This window comes from Gadus chalcogrammus, chromosome 4 (assembly GCF_026213295.1).
Source record: "Gadus chalcogrammus isolate NIFS_2021 chromosome 4, NIFS_Gcha_1.0, whole genome shotgun sequence".
Taxonomy (NCBI): domain Eukaryota; kingdom Metazoa; phylum Chordata; class Actinopteri; order Gadiformes; family Gadidae; genus Gadus; species Gadus chalcogrammus.
In genome coordinates, this window is record NC_079415.1 from 3833530 (window position 1) to 3853183 (window position 19654).

Sequence of the window (19654 nt, forward strand, 5' to 3'; positions counted from 1 at the left end):
CCGTGCACAGATACCGATGGGGCAATTTAGCCCAGCGTGTGTTTCCAGATCAGGGCGAACACGCCATACCTTTCGACGGACGCATGTAGTGTGAACCACGCCTTGTACACTAAATACGTCCGTCGACGGATCTCATTGACTATAGGCGCGTTCACTGTTCTGGTGATAACGAGACGGCTCACCAGTGATGACGCTCAAGACGCGTGTTCCTGACAGCGACCGTTTCTGTGCGCTGCGTTGGGAATCTAAAAGTTCTTCACAGCAGGGGTTTTTTATCCGATAAAAAATAGTCAGAACTAAAGATACGGTGGCCTCGTGATTATGAGATAATTATCTCGGAATTTTGACATAAAGATCTCGTAATTATGAGATATTTTCTCATAATTATGAGATCTTTATGTCATAATAACGAGATAACCTGATTTCTTTTTGTGATGTGAATGTAATGCGCCACCGTAACATCCTTCCTCGTAACATATTATAAATTATTGTTACCCCGAGATCTGTATCTGACCATTGACCATCCTCTCGGAAGCGACGGTATGGCACTATATCCTATATCACACTATTCTCTCCCACCCATCTTGAATTTAATGGACCACTTTTGTTGCCTCGAGGAGGTCTGGTGGTCTCCGTAAAATAAATAAATATGTGTATGTATGCATGTATATATATATATATATATATATATAATTATATATACATATTAGGTATGTATACGGAGACCACCAGAACTCCTCGAAGCAACAAAATAAATAATTATATTTAGGCCTATATGTGTATACATATGGATGTGTATATATATATATATATATATATATATATATATAGGCATATATATATATATATATATATATATATATATATATCTAGGCATATATATATATATGGATGTGTATATATATATATATATATATATATATATATACACATCCATATATATATATATGCCTATATATATATATGCCTATATATATATATACACAGTCGTTTTTGAATGATATGACTGAAGTGAAAATAAACAAGGAGAAGTGAGCTATGAGTATTTCGCTTAATTTTATATCGGATTGTTTTTCAACACTTTACAAAATGTCATGTGGTATATATATATATGTGTAACCATCAACGGTTAACATAAAGCATTTTTCTCTGTGCATTTTGCCTAATTTGAAAGTACAGCAATACATTATACCTCAGGCTTTCCAGATGAGAACGACGGGTCCCAGACCCCAAAGCCTTTGTACAGAACACACACGAGTCCATTGGCTTCGGCTTCGGGCTATGGTAGTTCGCCCCATCTGTCCTCGTCCCAGTTGTCCTCGTCCGAGCTGTCCTCTTTCCAGCTTTTGCGAACGCAGCGCTCGTATCCAAAGGTGTTGTAGAAGTCGTCATCGTCCTTTGGGGGCGGGTCCCTATAGCCGTAAGGGGGGGGGGGTTGGCCTGTTGTGAATGGGTAGTAGGGCTTGGACAGAGGGACGGCTTCTGAGTACGTGGAAGCGTACTCATAAGCCAAACCTCTGAGCGGCGTGGCTCTGGGCACATGCGTGGCCGGGGGGGGGTTGAGTAGGGCTGTTGTGTAGCGGTGGTAGGCCTGTGGTGGCGGGACGCCATTCAAGTACGAGAAAGTGCCGGAGAACTGCTGAGGGGGCTTGGTTCTGGGCACAGGCGTGGGTTTCACCCCAGGCCTGGGTATGACCACAGGCGCGGTCATACCCACCAGCGCGGCGGCGGCCAGTAACCCGGACAACGAGTCGTCCACGACCGCAGCCTTCTCCTTGTACGTGAGCAGGAACTCCGGGTAGATCTGAGGCCGGTCGAAGACGACAAAGATGGAGGGCGAGTGGATGTCGTCGACGCAGCTGTCGTAGAAGAGGGTGTCCCCGCCGTCCTTGGAGGGCGGGCGCACGTAGTCGGCCTCGCCCAGGGTGTGGTGACCCACCAGCACCCGGGACACGAACATGGAGCGGACCGTCGAGGTGTTCCCGGTGTAGTTGTGGGAGTAGCTGGCGTCCCGGGCGAAGTAACTGCCTGGGGATGGGGAGAGAGACGAGGAGAGGAGGGGAGAGGGGAAGACAGAGGAGAGGAGGGGAGAGGGGGAGACAGAGGAGAGGAGGGGAGAGGGGGAGACAGAGGAGACGGAGACAGAGGAGAGAAGAGAGGATGAGGGGGAAGTGTGACAAGATAAGAAGAGAAGAAATACGGAGCCTTTGGTTTTCCCAGCCAATCGAACACTTGTCAGTTGTTAAAGTCACAGTCTGTAGGATTTAGTGCCATCTAGAGGTGAGAATGGAGATTGCAACCAAATGAACATCGCCCCTGCCTCACATTTCCCTTTCCAACGACGTAGGACAGGTAAGGCGGCGGTACTGACCTGTGAGGTGCCAGTAGGTATCGACTAACTTTAGGTCATAGTTTGACAGCTCAAGTATGACAGCGATGATGATTTAACATTTGAAACACGTCCTTCTAGAGCCATTTGTCCCTTCTAGGCTACTATAGAAACATGGCAGCCTCCATGGGATTGGACCCCCTCTGTAGACATTGAAGGTTCATTGCAAATCAACAACACAATTGTAATATTTTTTTATGGTCTGTAGGATAACTCAAACACACTTATGTATACGCAATCCCTGCCAAGACTGTTTTGCTGGATGCCACTTATCATCACACATACTGCACCTTTAAGCCCTGCAGCGGTGTCTTAGCGGCTCGCTCACCGTTGCCGTAGGCGGTCCCATGGGTTCCGCAGATCCTCCAGTCAAAGTTTGAGCTGCAGATGGCGTCGATGAACTTGGAGTCTGTGCCGTGGAACAGCTTCCTCTCGGCCACGTAACGACCCCCATTCCTCATCTTCATTTGTTCCCTTTGCCTTTTATGAGACACATTTATAAAAAATGGTTAAAATTTCATAGTAAATGTTTTAGTTTTGAGTCGAGTACCGCCCCGTACGAGTCGAACACCGTACGTAAAATGGCCGACACGAGAGAAATCAAACACTGCTTGGTGTTCGATCAAAACGTTAATGCTTATAATGGTAAAAGTAATAGTGTTTAATACTTACGATAAAAAATCGTGTTTTTAAACCCTGTAATTTTAACCATTTAAAGGGGTTGGGGTTAAAATGACAGTTGATCATAATAAGCGTTATCGCTTTGATTCAACAGCGTGCTGTGTTCGATTTCCCTGGTGTCTGCCATTTTACGGCTTCTCCAAGTGACGTACAACTGAAAGTGGTCCCAGAGACTCTTGTTCTGAATCCTCTCGATCTTCACAATGTCAAAGTCGGTCATCGTCTGACGAAACAGTGTCTCCGTCTCCTTGTATTCTTCAGACGAATCTTGCAGCAGAACTTTCTACCAGACAGAGGAGAGAGCTCTTAATTTACCTTTGAGAACAGTTAAATCTACCCAAACGTGTATATCAGGAGACTCGTCTTTTTAGCTACTTTTTAAATACACCCTAACTTTGTTTATCATCAGGATGTCATCACCATCAACACTGGATTACACTCAGAAATTAATGTCATCTTTCTAATAATGAATATAATATTTCTAATAACGCATGGAATTTATGATCTCAAACTAAAAAAGGAAATGTAGGTCATGTGGTTGCTTGTAACTCTTCTAATAAATTATAATTATCATTACCTTGTGTCCAGTCTCAGGAACCTGGGTCCTGTCCCAGTGTCTTGGCATAGCTTGGAAATTTGTTGGACCATTTGGAGGCCTACTACTGAAATAGAAAAACAATAATAACTTCCCTTGAAGCGGAATAGAAAGGTCCCGTTCTGTGTGTGGTTTATGAGGCAAGTGTCCAAAGTGCCCGATGTAAGAGTAGGGCTTTGTCACACTGAAAAAGTAGGGTCAATAATAGCAAAGAGGTGTGACGGTTGATACAGCGATACAAAGTTGCCTTACTGGTGCAGTCAGTGGCGCTTTCTGTGGTCGTACAACCTTATGGCATTTTCATACAGTAGCTTCCTGGTCATAAAGTGGGTACTACTCAGCGAGTACCCACTTTATTTTTTTTCAAACCTGAGCAACTTTGAATTCTGACAGCTAGACAATAGCAAATTGTGGGAAATTGCACAAGTGGTTGAAACGTGACCCTTTAAATGTTCATGTTTACACTGCCAAATAGAACACACATATATAATTCATGTTCCATTTAATTTTATCCTGCCCACATTTTTTTGTGCCAGTGAAGGGGGTACTCCTTCCGCTGAAAATATAACTTAGAGTGGGTACACTAGTATAAAAAGTTTGAGAGCCACCTGTGTATCGGGACCAAGACGTTCAGTGGAACTCACCTTGTCCTGATGACCTGCATGTCGGCGGAGGACAGGAACCGAGGCCGTCGCCTCACCACCCTCTTGGTGCCGTAACTCTTATTGGTCTGGATCATGTCTGAAAAATGTAAAGGAATACAAATCGTATCATGCTACGTTTCCCTGTAGTCCTCCAGCAGACACTGTCTGAAGCGACTCACTGAGATTTCACAAGACAGATTATTAAAGGTCCCATGGCATGACAATTTCAATTTTTGAGGTTTCCTAACATTAATATATATCTTCCCCTAGCCTGAAATGGCGTAAGGTGTAAAACGAACACTAGGTATCCTGCTCCGCCTTTGAAAAATGAAAGCTCAGACATTCCTCATCACAAAAAACGCATTGTAATTCCACCTAGAGGAAAGTATCGATAGTGGTATCGATAAAGACTCGGGTCGTTAAGGAGTACTGAAAATGGTATCGATATCAATAAATATTATTGATCCCCATCCCTAGTCCCTAAGCAGGACGCCTCAACCTAACCTCTTCTGAGCAGTGTGTGTATGAACGGTTGTCAACCGAATAGGTTGCGGGTGCGAACCCGCAACCTATTCGGTACCAGGGGTTGAAACTACCCCCGACGTCACCATCCCTCCCTCGCCGTATGACAAACGATACCAGCTCACGGGATGTACACCGATGGGTGGGTCGGGGGTTGTGGGGGCACCTCACCCTGGAGGCTGAGTGTATAGGCATGGGACCCTGCGGTGAACTCCACCACCTCCTGGGGGTTGTTCTGGAACTGCTGCTCCAGCTCTGTGCTGCTGTTGGTCTGGAGCGAGCGAGCGGGCGAACAAACACACACACACTCACACACATGTGCGCGGACATACACGCACACACACACACACACGCACACAAAAGGGTGTTTTTGTAAGAAGAACGAAACGGTTTAGTATTTCTATTTCTTGATCTATTCAGGTCACTTATTTGAATAAATTAAGCATAATTCATGGCATATTTGGACTCTCCCGCCAATTATCTACCCCCCCCCCCCCCTAAACTTAACGTTAACAAACCGCAAACTAACTATCAGCTGGTTTATTAAGTCTGCAGATGTGAGCAGATTCAGGCTGGAGCCGCTTTGCGATGGTCCTGAACTCACCGGTGAATCGTACTGGTTCCAGTTCCCATCCTCTTCCTCCCAGTACCAGAGCCACTCAGTGGTGAGTAGGAAGGTGGGCTGGAGGACTGAGGAGATGGAGGAGAGACGCCTGACCTTCTGGAGTCCACGCGTCATGGTGTCAAAGCACACCGCTTCTACATCCACCGTGCTGCAGAAACATCACACACCGTTGACCCTCAGTATGTGGGTTTAGAGATCACAAGTGCAGCATAAAAAGTTAAAAACACAACACAACATTTGTTCGATCAATTTAATGATTAAAAAATGGGTTATTCAATTAAAGGGTTTCAATCTGGGATTAAACAGAGTAGCCTCATTTAAACTAAAAGAGTTTCAAACTAGGATTAAACGGAGTAGACACATGTCAAAAAAATTGGTTTTAAACTGGGATAAAACAGAGTAGGCCAATTCAAACAATAGGGGTTTCAAATTTGGATTAAAACGGACTAGGCTAATTTAAACAAAAAGGGTTTGAAACCGGTATTAAAACGAGTAGTCTCAATTCTCAAAGGGTTTCAAACTGGTATCAAACGAAGTAGACATTTAAATACAAAGGGTTTCAATCTTTGATTTTACAGAGTAGGCTAATTTAAACACAAAGGGTTTCAAACTTGGATTTAACTGAGCAGGCAAATTTCAACAAAAAAGGGTTTGAAACCGGGATTAAACGGAGAAGGCTCATTTCAACAAAAAGGGTTTCAAACTGGGACTAGGCAAATTTAAACTAAAAGGGTTTCAAACTGAGATAAAACGGTCAAAGCTTATTTTAACCAAAAGAGTTTCAAACTGAGTTTAAACAGTGTATGCTCATTTAAAAAATAATGGGTTTCAGCCTGGGACGGTAAACAGACTTGGCTCATTTAAACAAAAGGATTTCAAACTGGGCGTAAACGGAGTAGGCTCATTCAAACAGCACCTTCAATCCGACACGCTGTCGTCCGTCCCATACCTGTATGTCTTTTTGGGGTTACAGTAATCCTCTTCTATCTTCTCTGAGCTGTCCAGCAGCGTCCACTGATGGCCCTCCAGAACTTCCCAGCTGTAAGGCAGCCTGCAATGAGCTCGGAAACACCTTTCTGAAGAAGACAGGGAGGATCAGGATTATCGGTGATTCATACGGCTAACACAACAGGTAATCTCTGGTGCTCAGGTAGCAACAGGTTTTTTGTATACAATTGAGTTTTAAATAAGATCCGTTCGTTTTAACTCACCTATGGTGTGTCTACAGGTGCCTTTAAGGAAGTACAGGCAAATCTCGGTTTTATCTGAAAAACAAATCAAACAATGAACAACTATTTTCAGATCAATGGACGAGCACTTCCATGGAAGTTTTGCAATGAGTTTTAAAATATGATCTCCCGTTCTCCAGACATCGTGTTGCACTTACAACGTCATAATATATTACATTCATGACCAGTGTTGCCAGGTGTACGATAATTATCGTATTTGTACGATAATTTGGCCCTCTGTACGATGTACGATCAATAATCCCAAAAAAGGCCAAAAATACGATAATTTGACCATTCAGTGAATGTGTGGTTGTAATCGGTTGTAATCAGCCTGTCGCAACTGTCTGTCGGATTTCTTTTTGTGAACCCTGAAGGCATCTCTTTCCATGTGACAAATGTCAAGCCAATCGTGCTTTTCTAAATGTGAGCTTGCCTCAGAACAACGGCAATGATTGGCTGAATAGTCCGCTGCGCCCGCCCCAGGAAAAAGAAAGAAAAGAAGAAGAAGCAGAGACGGCTCGGCCCGGTCTGGAGAAGCGCGGAAAAGAAAATGAAAGAACCTTATTATATAGCCAGGTTATATATGCACTTTATTTTATTTATATTTTCCACAATATCTTTATTAGAGTTTTAAGCACCATAGCAAAGAGAAATACAGTCTTTGACATTCCTGCAACATGTCAACATATGTTAGCTGCCTTACTATGTTTAGAACAGAACATAAAACAAAAAATCACATAGAACTGCACTTTATTTTAAGTAAGAACCTGGTGTAGGCACTTTTAAGTTTTCATAATTGCAGTTTTTGTTTATTTTATGAATTGTTGTCATTTTGAGGACAGAGACCATGTTGTTTCTCTGAAAATAAAATTTCAATATGTGAAACCAGATCTTTATTTTCTTGTCAGTTATCATGAATACTATTTCCCTTTTAAACCTGGTGCTATGTCTATTTACTAACAGTGGGTGGCTGGCCTCCAGGCCTCATGATTTGGCTCATTAGTTCCCACCCGTCATTGTTTATGGGAGACACGTTAGCCTAACGCAACTGTGGGGCTGCTGATGAATCCATTCCGTACCAACGCAAAGCCGTGAGTGCCTGTTAGATGCTATTCAACACTCGAGTGACTATATAGCGCATCAATAGACTTGTTATTTTGATTATGACGGGTGTACGATAATTTCCCTCAAAATACGATAATTTTATGTCTCTGGTACGATAATCCTACATTTCCCACCTGGCAACACTGTTCATGACCCTAGTTAAATTTCAAATAGTATTTAGTCGTTGTTGTTTTGAGATGCAGATATATCAATGGACTGCAATTATACAGCGTTTTGCTAACCAGGGGCCACTCAAAGCGCTTTACAATACTGCCTAACATTCACAAATTCATGCACACATTCACATACCGACGGCGGTGCGGGCCGTGCAAGGTGACAGACAGCTCGTCAAGAGCAGTTTAGGGTTAGGTGTCTCACTCAGGGACACCTCGACACAGCTAGGAGGTGCCGGGGTTCGTGCAACCAATGAGCTGAAGCTGATTCACTCACTCACAAAAACATATAGGGGAAAACAAATGTTAATATCAAATAAACGTTCCGGCTTTACCTCGAGGTGGTCTTCTCATTCCACCAGCTCCACCTCTTGGAGCACCACCCATAGCTCCTCCGATAGCAAAAGCACCACCGACACCACCCATAGCACCACCCATAGCTCCAGCGGCCCCAGGGACCTGATTGGTCTGTCCGGCCTGCTTGGCCTTGTGCTCGATGCTACTCAGGACCTCCTTGTTGATGTACAGCTGCTTCATGGAAGCCATCAGGCTGATGGGGATGCGGCTCTTCTGCAGCACCTCGAAGGGCTGCGGCTCGTAGAAGTCGTGGGCCCGCGAGCAGCAGCAGTTACGACGCAGGTAGTTATAACAGATGTGGATCCTTTTGCAGCCCTCCTGGCATCCGGCTTTGTTGTAGTCGAAGCACACCTGTCGGGATGGAGAGGAGAGGGGGTGTTTTTAATGATTGTCATCCAGGACAGGGATATTCGCATGGCAGAGCAATGGTGATCTACGTTGTAAATAAATAATAAATTAACATAAACCATTTCAAAGAATTAAAAAAAAAGAATCTGAATTAAATTTATATTTTGGAATTAGATTGCAAATTTGTATTCCAAAATAAAAAATTATTTAACTATTGGCAATGTTCGCCAAAGTTAAAGGGTATTTTGAGCGACAGAATCACATCAACCCACTATATGTTGCCTTCTGACAGAAAAAAAAAAACTCCAGCAACCATTTCCTTAAGCTAACATTGAACCGAACAATATATAACACGACTGGAAGTGCTGAGCTACAGTGAACCCTCAATCCTCTCCCCCGATCTACCAGCTCACAAACTTACATCGGGGAGCAGGGCCATGTCGTTCTGCAGCAGCAACACACATATCTCCTTCTTGTCCAGATCTTCCAAGCCATGTGTTCTCAGAAGTCTGGCGTTGTGTTCGGAGTGGAGGTCGTGGGAAAAGGAACACCGCCTGTAAATCCAACGGGTTTTGAGGGGAGACATTAGGAGAAAAAGGTCAGGGAGTGACGCCTTTGGAAAACCTCATGTGGTCAAGGAACGCCTACAACGTGTTGGTAGACGTTCCCCTCATCAGCAGCCGAAGAATAACGGACTGTTCTAGATGCCTCAGACACCAGCCTTCCGAGTTTCAAGTGGGGAAATCTCCCAGGTTTCTTTTGGTCGGGCCCCCTCGAAATTCTGGGAGTATAACGAGTTCAGTTATGACCCTCTCAACAAAAATGGCGCCCGTAAAGAGATTTATTTTCTTTGTATTTGTACCACGCAGTGACGGTTCCTTAAAGGGGGCAACAGAGGCAACGCCTCCTTGTGATAAAAATAAATGATTTACGTGATTATAAAATTATTATAAAAAAATATTTTTCTTTCAATTATCTATGTGCAATGTGTGTGGCCGACGCTACTCTGAGTATGTTACGTCCGGGGCTAGCCGCTGAAGGGAGGCAAAGAGGCCAAAACTTATCTTTGCCGCCTTTGAGAATAAAAAATAGCCAATCACAATTCAGTTCCACTGTTGCGAGGTAAATCATCCACACCATGTTAAACATAGGAAGGGCGGCCAGCCGCATCTACTCCTTGCAACCAATCACAAATCAGCTATTTATTTTTTTAACGTTCTAAGCAAATGAGCTGCTCAGTTGCTGCCTTCAGTTGCCGCCTTGTGCGGCAAATGAGCTGGCTCATTTGTATTACATTTAAGTTTAGAAGCATTACACTCTGCTGACACACTATTAAGTGTCTTGTTTTTAGTTAGGATCCCCTCTAATCGCGTTCAAACCACACGCGATGGGGCGACAAGATCCCATACAAAGTGAACGTAGAGACACGTATCGGGCAAATTTTTCGTGAGAGAAAACCGGCGACAAGTTTTGATTGGTCGCACCACACTGTCACCGTGCACAGGCAAGCGCGTTCACGAGGATTTGTGGCGCGACAAATTCGCTTGAGTTGAAATATTTCAACTTTGATACGAATTTCGCGTGATGACAGCCAATCAGCGTTCAACCGTCAAACTCGGTGCAGTGCAGTCCGGGGTGAACTGCAGCATGGAGGAGAAAGTGATTGTTGCCGTTTGCGACTCCCGGAGCTCTAACGTATATAATATAATATAATTGTATGGATCATATCACGGCCAAAAGCTCTGTGCGCCTCCGGATGGCCGTAGCGGGGGAGCTCTCATAGGGATTGGGTTTCTCGGGGTTTGTTTACCGGCGTTGCTATGGTTTCCGGTCTTGTGTGTTCCAACGGTTTATTAGGTAGGCCTATCTAATAAATCTCTGTCTAATCAATACTTCATTCACTGCCTCTTCCGTGGTCATTACAATATTATGAATAGACTGTGTCGGGTCCTCGGGCGTCCCTCCCTCTTCCACAAAAGGTAAAGACATGCATTGGTGGTTATCTTGTTGTGGCGCGACAAATTCGACAACACTTGCAAAGCGACAGATTATGATTAGTGGCGCGACAAAACTTCGGCGACAACGCGAACGGGCGACAAATGTCGCGTTTGGTGTGAACGCACAGTAATAAGCCTCCACACGACGCATCATGCGAGTATGTTTTTTAACTGTGCGTTCACACCAAACACGACATTTGTCGCTCGTTTGCGTTGTCGCCAAAGTTTTGTCGCTCCACAAATCATAATCTGTGGCTGTGCAAGTTTTGTCTAATTTGTCGCGCCACAACAAGATAATCCCTGGTGAGCTCGGTCATGAACCGCTACTGGTACCACGTTTGTCATTTTAACGTTGATTTTAAATGCTCGAACACACTTGATTATATTGCTACTTTATTCCCTGAGTTGGAGGGCTCAAGGAAAAGCCACTTAGGTGGCGTGTGGCAGAGATGAACTGCCGGCGTTGAGGTGGCTGTCCGCTACCGTGGCTGTTGGCTCCAGTGCGGGTTTGGGCAGCCCATCCGTGTCCCTTCCTGGTCGGAGGGGCCCCACATTGGGTGCCAGTGTGGCAGGGTCGCTCCTGACCACACGCCACCTAAGTGGCTTTTCCTGGGGCCCTCCAACACAGGACACGGGTAGATGTTCGATTAAATATACCTTTGTTTAAGGTGGCAGGTGGTATTCGCCGAGCTGATGTTACAAGCTGCCCTGACAGTAGTATCTCCCTCCTGAGTGTGTGTGGGGATGATAGCTGTTTATCCTGGGTGCCATGGTTGCTCTGCACCACAGGTGTGCAGCCCCAACCTGCCAGTGTCTTATCAGTATGACTCAGGCCAGGTGAGGCTGTAAACCAGCTATCAACACACACTCCACACACACCCTCCAGAGTAGTACAATTAAATTGAAGAGAGAGAGGGACACACTAAATGAATTGTTACATGGGGGATGGAAAAAGCATGGGGGGTCGTGAGGAGGGGAGATAGAGGGAGGAGGAGGGCAGAGTATGGGCAGTTTTATTTTTCACCCTTATTCTGTCTCACGCATGCTTTTTATTTCATCCAGAGAAACACTTGTTGTTAATGGTCGAGGTCAAAATTGCCAAGATGGAGGAGTGGGGTAGAGAGAGGAGAGGGGGAGAGAGAAAGGGAGGTAGAGGTGGAGGGGAGAGTATGGGCTCTGCATACAGGTATCTGCTGTTATTTTTTTCACCCTCCCGTTCTCTTTCATTCTCAAACACTTTCTTTGTTTCTCCACGGACACATTTGTTCTGTGTAAATGTTAAGATGCCAGTGTTCCGCAGGGCTGAGTTTTATTTGGCCAGTTTGCCAGCCAGTTTATTTTGTAATTTGAATTACAATATTTTCTTTTTTTAATTATCCAATATTATAATATTGAAATGATTGGAGATAAAGATGCCATCACTGAGGAAACTACACACTAGAAGCCTATTAGGCCATGGCTCTGTTTCTTTTGTTGCTGAAAAATACATGGTCAATAAAAAATAATTGATCATATTATTGCAGTTGTATTTATGTTTTTTATCACGGCTCTATTGATTGGAAGACATCTTTTTTGTTTCAGGAACTAAAAATGTTAAGTTAAATTAGAATATACAATTTAGTTGAATTGGTAATGGAGTAATGCTTACTTAACAAGGTGAGTTCAATAAATGGGTGGGGAATGATTGTTTAAACTAAGTAGGCCTATCTTCAGTTACTGTAACTCGGTTGATAATACATTAAACTTAAATGTTCTATTCCATTCCATTATGGGCTCAAGTACATTGAACGTAGTCCACTTCACTTATTGAACTAATTTCATTAGGCCTACTTAAAAATGTTAAGGCAACGAGTTACCTTACTTTTTTTAAGTAGATACTTATCCGGGTTTACAGCTGCATGCCTGCCTACTTTTGTAATTATTTCTATTTATTTTTAAAGATATTCATCAGTCACAGCACCACTCACTGCAGCCTTTCCTCTTCGGGTAAGTCGAGTAATTTATTGCCAACCGTAAATCTTGCATATCAAGTAGACTAGCAAACACCGTTGCCATTCAACTCATTGTCAACTGACTTTCTGCTTAATGTGAAACTTATAACAACTCGTGCATGTATGCAAGTGTGTGCGGTTTCGTTTTTCTACCGGTTAGAGAACCGTTTTAGCACTGGAACCGTTTGAAAAGTAGGTTACAGACAAGGGCGTAACCACGCATTCTTTGGGGGGGTCGTGTCCCCCCCAATGTTGAGAAAATACTAACCTGTCCCCCCCAATATACAGCAGGATAAAATGTAAAATATATGTTCGCTTTTTATGAACCCTGTCAATGGATCGGTCTCTTGTTATGCAGTGATGTTGCAAGGTACGCGTCCTGCGTCCCTGACGCATTAAAATCTGAAAGGACGCACTAAACTCACTATCCATAAGTAATAATAATAAACCCACGTTTCCACTGCTCGATGGAAACGTTTCCACTGCTCGATGCTGTGCTCATTCGTGTCGAATGAGCAAATCAAACAGGATTTTTTTGCAATCCTTCTGATTGAATATATGTACATTTATGACAAAATCGTGAGGACTAGGCTTGTGACACAAACACACACACACACACACAAATGTGGCGCTCGCGCGGTAATAGCTCATTGGCGCCACCTAGTGATCATTATGTGCAAATGCACAGCCTCTCATTAAAATGACTTAGGCCTCTTGCGGCGCTAGGAGTAAGTAAAAATGGCCCGGCGTTTCTAGTGTTAAACATGAACGGTTGAGTACTCCAGCTCTAACCATATCACACCACCATCAAGGAGTTTAACACTATTAATTTAATTTAAGAAATAGAATAATAATAAAAAAGAAACACATTTTTTAAACTGGGGAGTCGGGACCCATTGAATTTCTCAGGGACCCACCCAACTCACCACCTGTGGGTCCCGGGGACTCACTACATTGAAAACCTATCAACATCACTGGTTATGTCTTATTTATTTTCAATTTATTTCCGTTTGTTGAGTGTGTGAATCCCCCCTCCTAATTGTACACTTGTGCGATTTAGTTTGAAACCACCTCGCGACTTTCTGCGTTGTCATGTTACCCCACACTCTTTCTTCAGTGAGGGCCAAGAAAGTAAAGTTGAGTAATGGAGGATTTGAGGTTACCTAAAAAGCAGAAGAAACTGGACCAACAGCCAAGCATACGCAGTTTTTTTCAGACAGTAAGTAACTTGACAGGCATGCTGAAAGCAGTGGCCAGACAGGGACATGCTCTGGACATGCAGGTGATAAGGTGAGAATTTTGAATATGAGACTAGACAGCCTTACAACATTGTTTATAACCTGGGCCTACATGTCAGCAATACATAAAAGTAGCCTACTTCTAATACAAGCAGAATATATAGACCAAAATGATCACGAAGGTCAGCTACTGTTCTTCTGATAACATAATGACATATGATCATGGGTATGTGGTATTCTTCCATTGGAAGCTATCCTTTTTGCTACAGTACTACTGGAAGAGCATAATTGTAATTGGTAGGTGTGTTTAAGGTCAGTAAGCAGCTAACCAAAACAAAGTGTGTGTGTATGTGTGTGTGTGTGTGTGGGGGGGGGGGGGGGCGGGGCAGACATTACATTATTACACTATTCCTTTAGATGTGAATTCAAATGGTCAATGTAGTCCTCGAAACTATGTTCTAAATGTCCACATTTTCATATATAAATATAGAATTGTAGGCAATGCACTTAACAAATAATAATAAAAAATTGGACCCCCCCAATGTCTAAACCATGGTTACGCCCTTGGTTACAGAGTAGGCACCAGCATCGGATAAAACCCAAACGATACCCAACCCTAGTCACATGGTAGCCTACATATAAATATATAGATAGGAATATGAAGTGCAGGTCACTCAACTGGAGTGTTGTCGCGCAAAGTCCAAGATGTAATCAACAGTGAGACCACGTACGCAACATAAACACAACATCAAAACAAGACGATCAGACATTCGATAACCGGACAATACATGCCCAGCCAGGGAAGGGGCCTCCCTCCGAAAGGCCTTCAGAGCCCCATCTGTGCACCATGCATAATTGTAAATCGGCCCTCACCTTCCAGGAACAAACTGGCACTCGCCGTACAGGTAGGTTTTACAGAGATGTAAACTGCTGCATCCAGGTCCAGCGCACACCAGCCTTCTGCACAGTCGGAGAGCCGTCTTGGCGATCAGACGCTTCTCTCCATTATAATGAGCGTTGGCGAACCGGTCTCGGTTGCTGATGATCACGTTCACCGTCGAGACGTCACCGAAATCTAAGTTGGCCACAAATTCTTCCCGGTTTGTGGATCCGAGTTTCCCGCAGAGATATTTGACTATGGCAGATTCTGGCATTTCAATGCCCTGTATTCACGGGCCCCTCACTCTACGGCTTTGAACTCGGTGGGTCGCGATTCACGCCAGCAGTCGGGATGTGTTTCCTTTTTTAACGAATGGAAAACGAAACATTAGTTCCTTTCGGGATGACCAAACACGCATGGTGAAAATGATAGTAATAAACAGCACTACTTCGGGTTCATTACCATGATTGTATAATAGGCTGTATTAGATCATATTTATGGATTCATTTTTTCATATCTATAATTTGTTTTCTTCGTTATCAATTGTAGTAATACAATAAAGACATAAAGTACAACTATATTGGGCTGTACAAACCCCTTTGCAGACACAACTCATAGTTAAGTTCTAGGTCTACTAGTTTAATGATATCATACATCCCATTATTTCCTTTTGTGTTACCTTTCTTGACGGGTCGATCAGCAAAGTCACAACTTTTCTCGGTTTTGAGTCCTCAGTTGTGGAACGAGCTCCCTGCCGTTCTCAGGACCACAGAGTCGCTCACTATCTTCCGAAAAAGGCTCAAGACTCACCTGTTCAGAGTCCACCTCGACTCCTCCCCCTTCTGGCCACCATTGTACATTCTGTTGTATTGTATTATAGTACTTAACTGTGTAGCAACATTGTATTGTATTGTGTTGTATTGTATTATCTATTATAGTAGCCTATAGGCTACTATAATAGATGTTATAATATACGTTATAAACAAGCATCAAAATATGCTCCCCATATTCTCACAGTGTACATAGGGTGAGTTGTGGTTTAAAATAATGTGATTATGCATTGGGAGCATAATTTGATAGAGGCGATTGGTCTATCCACATACTTTACCCCTGCTATCTTAAAGGGGCCCTACTATGCCCTTTTTTACTGTTCATTATTTATTATTATATGTTCATTATATATTTATTATTAAGGATTTTTTTCTCATACTTTTATGAGTATTACAACCCCTATGTGAAACACCGCTGTGTGGTGCAGCGGATACGGCAGCAGTTCCCATCTGGTGACTTCGTAGGCTTCAGACCACCTCTTGATTGAAGCGGGAGACGTGACGGGTCTGTGTGTGTTTATTCCGCTGAAAGGTCTGGAGGGATGGGGATAGTCTTAATTTCCTCTTCAAATGATGTTGGGTCCTCAAAAACCTCCATGAGCAGCCTCATGAGGTCATGTACATAGTCTGGAAGATATAGCATTAACATACTAATGAATGTAGCCATAACAATCTGTAAACTGATGTGTGTGTGTGTTTAAAGATTATCTTTTACAAACTTACTGAATGTTGGATCTGATTTCACGGGCTTCACAACACATACTCACATACGGAATACTAGACACACAAAGTGATTCAACATTTGTCTTAGAAGATGTACTTGATAAATTGAATGTGGATGTCCAACCAATAAACCTGAAACCTAGTACTATGACAGCAATTGACACAATCATATCGAGTGTTCATGGTCTACAAGTTTGAGGACTCCACTCTGAGAGCCGTATTCAACTACAGAAGGCCTACAGCCGTGACTTTATCCCGGTGGATAAGTCTTATGTTCCAACGAAGGAAATCGCATTACTGCGGCCTCATCTCAGAAGCGTGGCAGATAATTGACCACCCCTTCAAGACTGTTATGTAGGGCTCCTAATCGGATACGACTGTCCAGCAGCACTAGCTCCTCATGAAGTCATCTTAGGTGATAAAAACCAACCATTTGCACAGAGATCAGAACTAGGATGGAGCATAATAGGCTGATCAAACCCCCACTTAGACAGTCAAGGAGGTCAGAGCTTTGTGCATCGACTCACAGTAAAATAACTGCCAGTTCCATCAGCGACAGATGTTCTAAAGGCCCTGGAATCAGACTTTATTGAGAGATCTTATGAGGATAAATATGTGTCCCAAGAAGATGTTCATTTCATACAGTTCCTCAGTAACCACATCACACAGAAGGAGGACGGGCATTATGAAATGCCTCTCCCCTTCAAAGGCAACAGTCCGCCCAACCTGCCAGACTACAAAAGGTTAGCCATGGTTCGCCTGCAGTGTCTCAAGCAAAATTAAAGGCCAACAAACAATACTGTGATCAACACAAAACATTCATGGAAGAAACCATTAACAAAGGTGATGCAGAACCTGCCCCTTGGACATCCGAGGGACAGACAGAGTGGTACCTGCTGCATCACAGCATCTATCACCTCAGAAAACCAGATCAGTTGAGTCATTTTTGACTGTTCGGCCAAATTCCATGGTGTTTCTCTAAACAACACTCTGCTAACTGGTCCTGATCTAATCAATCCTCTGGTAGGAGTACTTTGCAGATTCAGGAAGGAAGCTGTAGCCATAATCTGTGACATTGAAAGAATGTTTTATCAATCCTCTGTTACTCCAGAATCCAGAAATCATCCGAAATTCCTCTGGTGGAAAGGTGGAGATCTGGAGAAGGAACCTCAGGAGTACAGGATGGCGGTTCATCTCTTCGGAGCCGCTTCGTCTCCAGGATGCGCCAATTTTTGTTCAAAGCATCTAGCACGACAACACAAAACTGACTATCCCATGGCTTCAACATTCGTGGAGAAAAACTTTTATGTTGACGGTTTAGTCAGCGTTTCATCAGTCGAGGAAGCCAAAAAACTGATAACTGAGTCGCAAGAGTTCTGCAAAAGAGGAGGCCTACGCCTTCACAAATTCAACTCAAATGAAGAAGCAGCGCTCTCTTGCTTAGATACCTCTGAAAGAGCAGCAAACATTGAGCCTCTAGGTTTTGATCCAACCCCATCAGAACGTGCTCTCGGCATTCAATGGTCGATAAAGGATGACACTTTCAGCTTTAACATCAGCTTGAAAGATCAGCCTTCAACTCGTCGTGGTTGTTTGTCTGTCATCGCCTCTCTCTACGATCCACTCGGATTCATCGCTCTATTCAGGCTAAGTGGAAAACATATCACTTAGGCTGAGCTGTGATAAGAGCTTTGTCACAGATTATATAAAGCCACGGTGGGAGGAATGGATAAATGGTCTTCTCAAGTTGAAAGAGGTCTCAATTCCAAGATGTTACCGCCCTCATGACTTTCATAACATTGTCAGTGTAGAGTTACACAATTTTTCAGATGCCAGCTGTGTAGGATATGGTGCATGTTCTTTTGTACCTCAGGTACAAAAATGACAAGAATGAAGTCCATTGCAGTCTTGTGATGGCAAAGGCAAGGGTCGCACACTGAAAGGTCACAAGAATCCCAAGAAATGAACGCGCAGCAGCGGTGGTTTCTGCAAAAGTAAGCGTCATGTTAAACGGTGAGCTTGACATGAACATTGATCAAGGATTTTTCTGGATTGATTCGCAAGTTGTGCTTAGGTACATCAACAATGATGCCCGTAGGTTCCACATATTTTTTGCAAACCGTGTTCAGCTGATTAGAGATAATAATAATCCAAGTCAGTGTTATTATGTGGATGCCTCAGAAACCCGGCAGGTCACGCATCCCGAGGTCTTCATGCTTCAGACATCGTCGGTGATCCTGAAGTCAAGACAATTCAGGTGCTTGCAACCGAAGCCAATAATTGAAACGATATCCACCAGTGTGAGTCAGTTTTCCTCATGGACAACACTTGTAAAGATGGTTGCAAGAAGCCAATAATTGAAACGATATCCACCAGTGTGAGTCAGTTTTCCTCATGGACAACACTTGTAAAGGTGGTTGCAAGAATCAAGAGACTGAGTCCTAAACAAAAACAACATAGTAAACATGTGACTGTGGAGGAGCGTGAGAAGGCTGCTGAGGCAGTGATTAAAATCGTACAGCAGCAAGCCTTCCCCCATGAGATAAAGACGCTTCAAGGTGAAAAATACCTCCCAAACTCAATCTCTCTCTTCAGTCTTGATCCCATTTGGTCTCAAGGACTTCTCCGTGTTGGTGGGAGATTAAAAAAGTAATCTCTGCCACTAAATTAAGTACCCAGTCATTTTACCAAACAACAGTCATATCACTAAGCTGATTGTGTCCCACTGCCACGCTAAGACATGCCATCAGGGTCAAAGCCAGACACAAATGGAACTTAGGACAAATGGATTCTGGGTCATTGGTGGCAGCAAGCTGGTTGCTAAACTGATACTTATCTGTGTGCTTTGCAGGAAACTTCGACGGCCGACAGAGTACCAGCGGATGGCTGAACTCCCTAAAGAACGTCTTGAAGCCTCAGCACCTTTTACAAATAGCGGCATGGACTGTTTTGGCCCGTTCAATGTAAAGAAAGCCCGCAAAGAATATGAAAGATATGGCCTGATTTTCACATGTCTGTACTCAAGAGCTGTCCATACCGAGATGCTCGAAGATTTGTCGACAGACTCATTCATCAACGCATTGAGATGCTTTATCAGCCTCAGAGGAGCTGTCCGACAACTACACTGCGACCAAGGTTCTAACTTTGTTGGCGCCAGAAATGAGTTTAAGGAAGCACTTAAACACTGCGACACCAAGCTACTGGAAATGTTCCTGTCTGAGAAGCAATGTGAATTTCTCTTCATCGCCCCCTCTGCCAGCCATGCAGGCGGTGTCTGGGAACGGCAAATTAGAACTGTTCGAAATGTGCTGAATGCAACCTTCGCCCA

General features: G+C 43.7%; 1 protein-coding gene across 1 annotated transcript; it reads right to left on the reverse strand.

Annotated features, from left to right (window-relative positions):
- Positions 1-1279: 1279 nt before the first annotated feature.
- LOC130380431 (protein mono-ADP-ribosyltransferase PARP12-like) lies at positions 1280-15983 on the reverse strand. The gene is made up of 13 exons (XM_056587624.1): positions 15453-15983; positions 14767-15133; positions 9089-9221; positions 8298-8670; positions 6668-6721; positions 6406-6532; positions 5436-5604; positions 5003-5102; positions 4310-4406; positions 3648-3732; positions 3223-3353; positions 2718-2869; positions 1280-2028 (listed from the first exon to the last, which is right to left on the reverse strand). The coding sequence occupies exons 2-13, from the start codon at positions 15045-15047 to the stop codon at positions 1280-1282; spliced, it is 2451 nt and encodes an 816-aa protein (XP_056443599.1). The 5' UTR covers positions 15048-15133; positions 15453-15983.
- Between the last annotated feature and the right edge of the window lie 3671 nt (positions 15984-19654).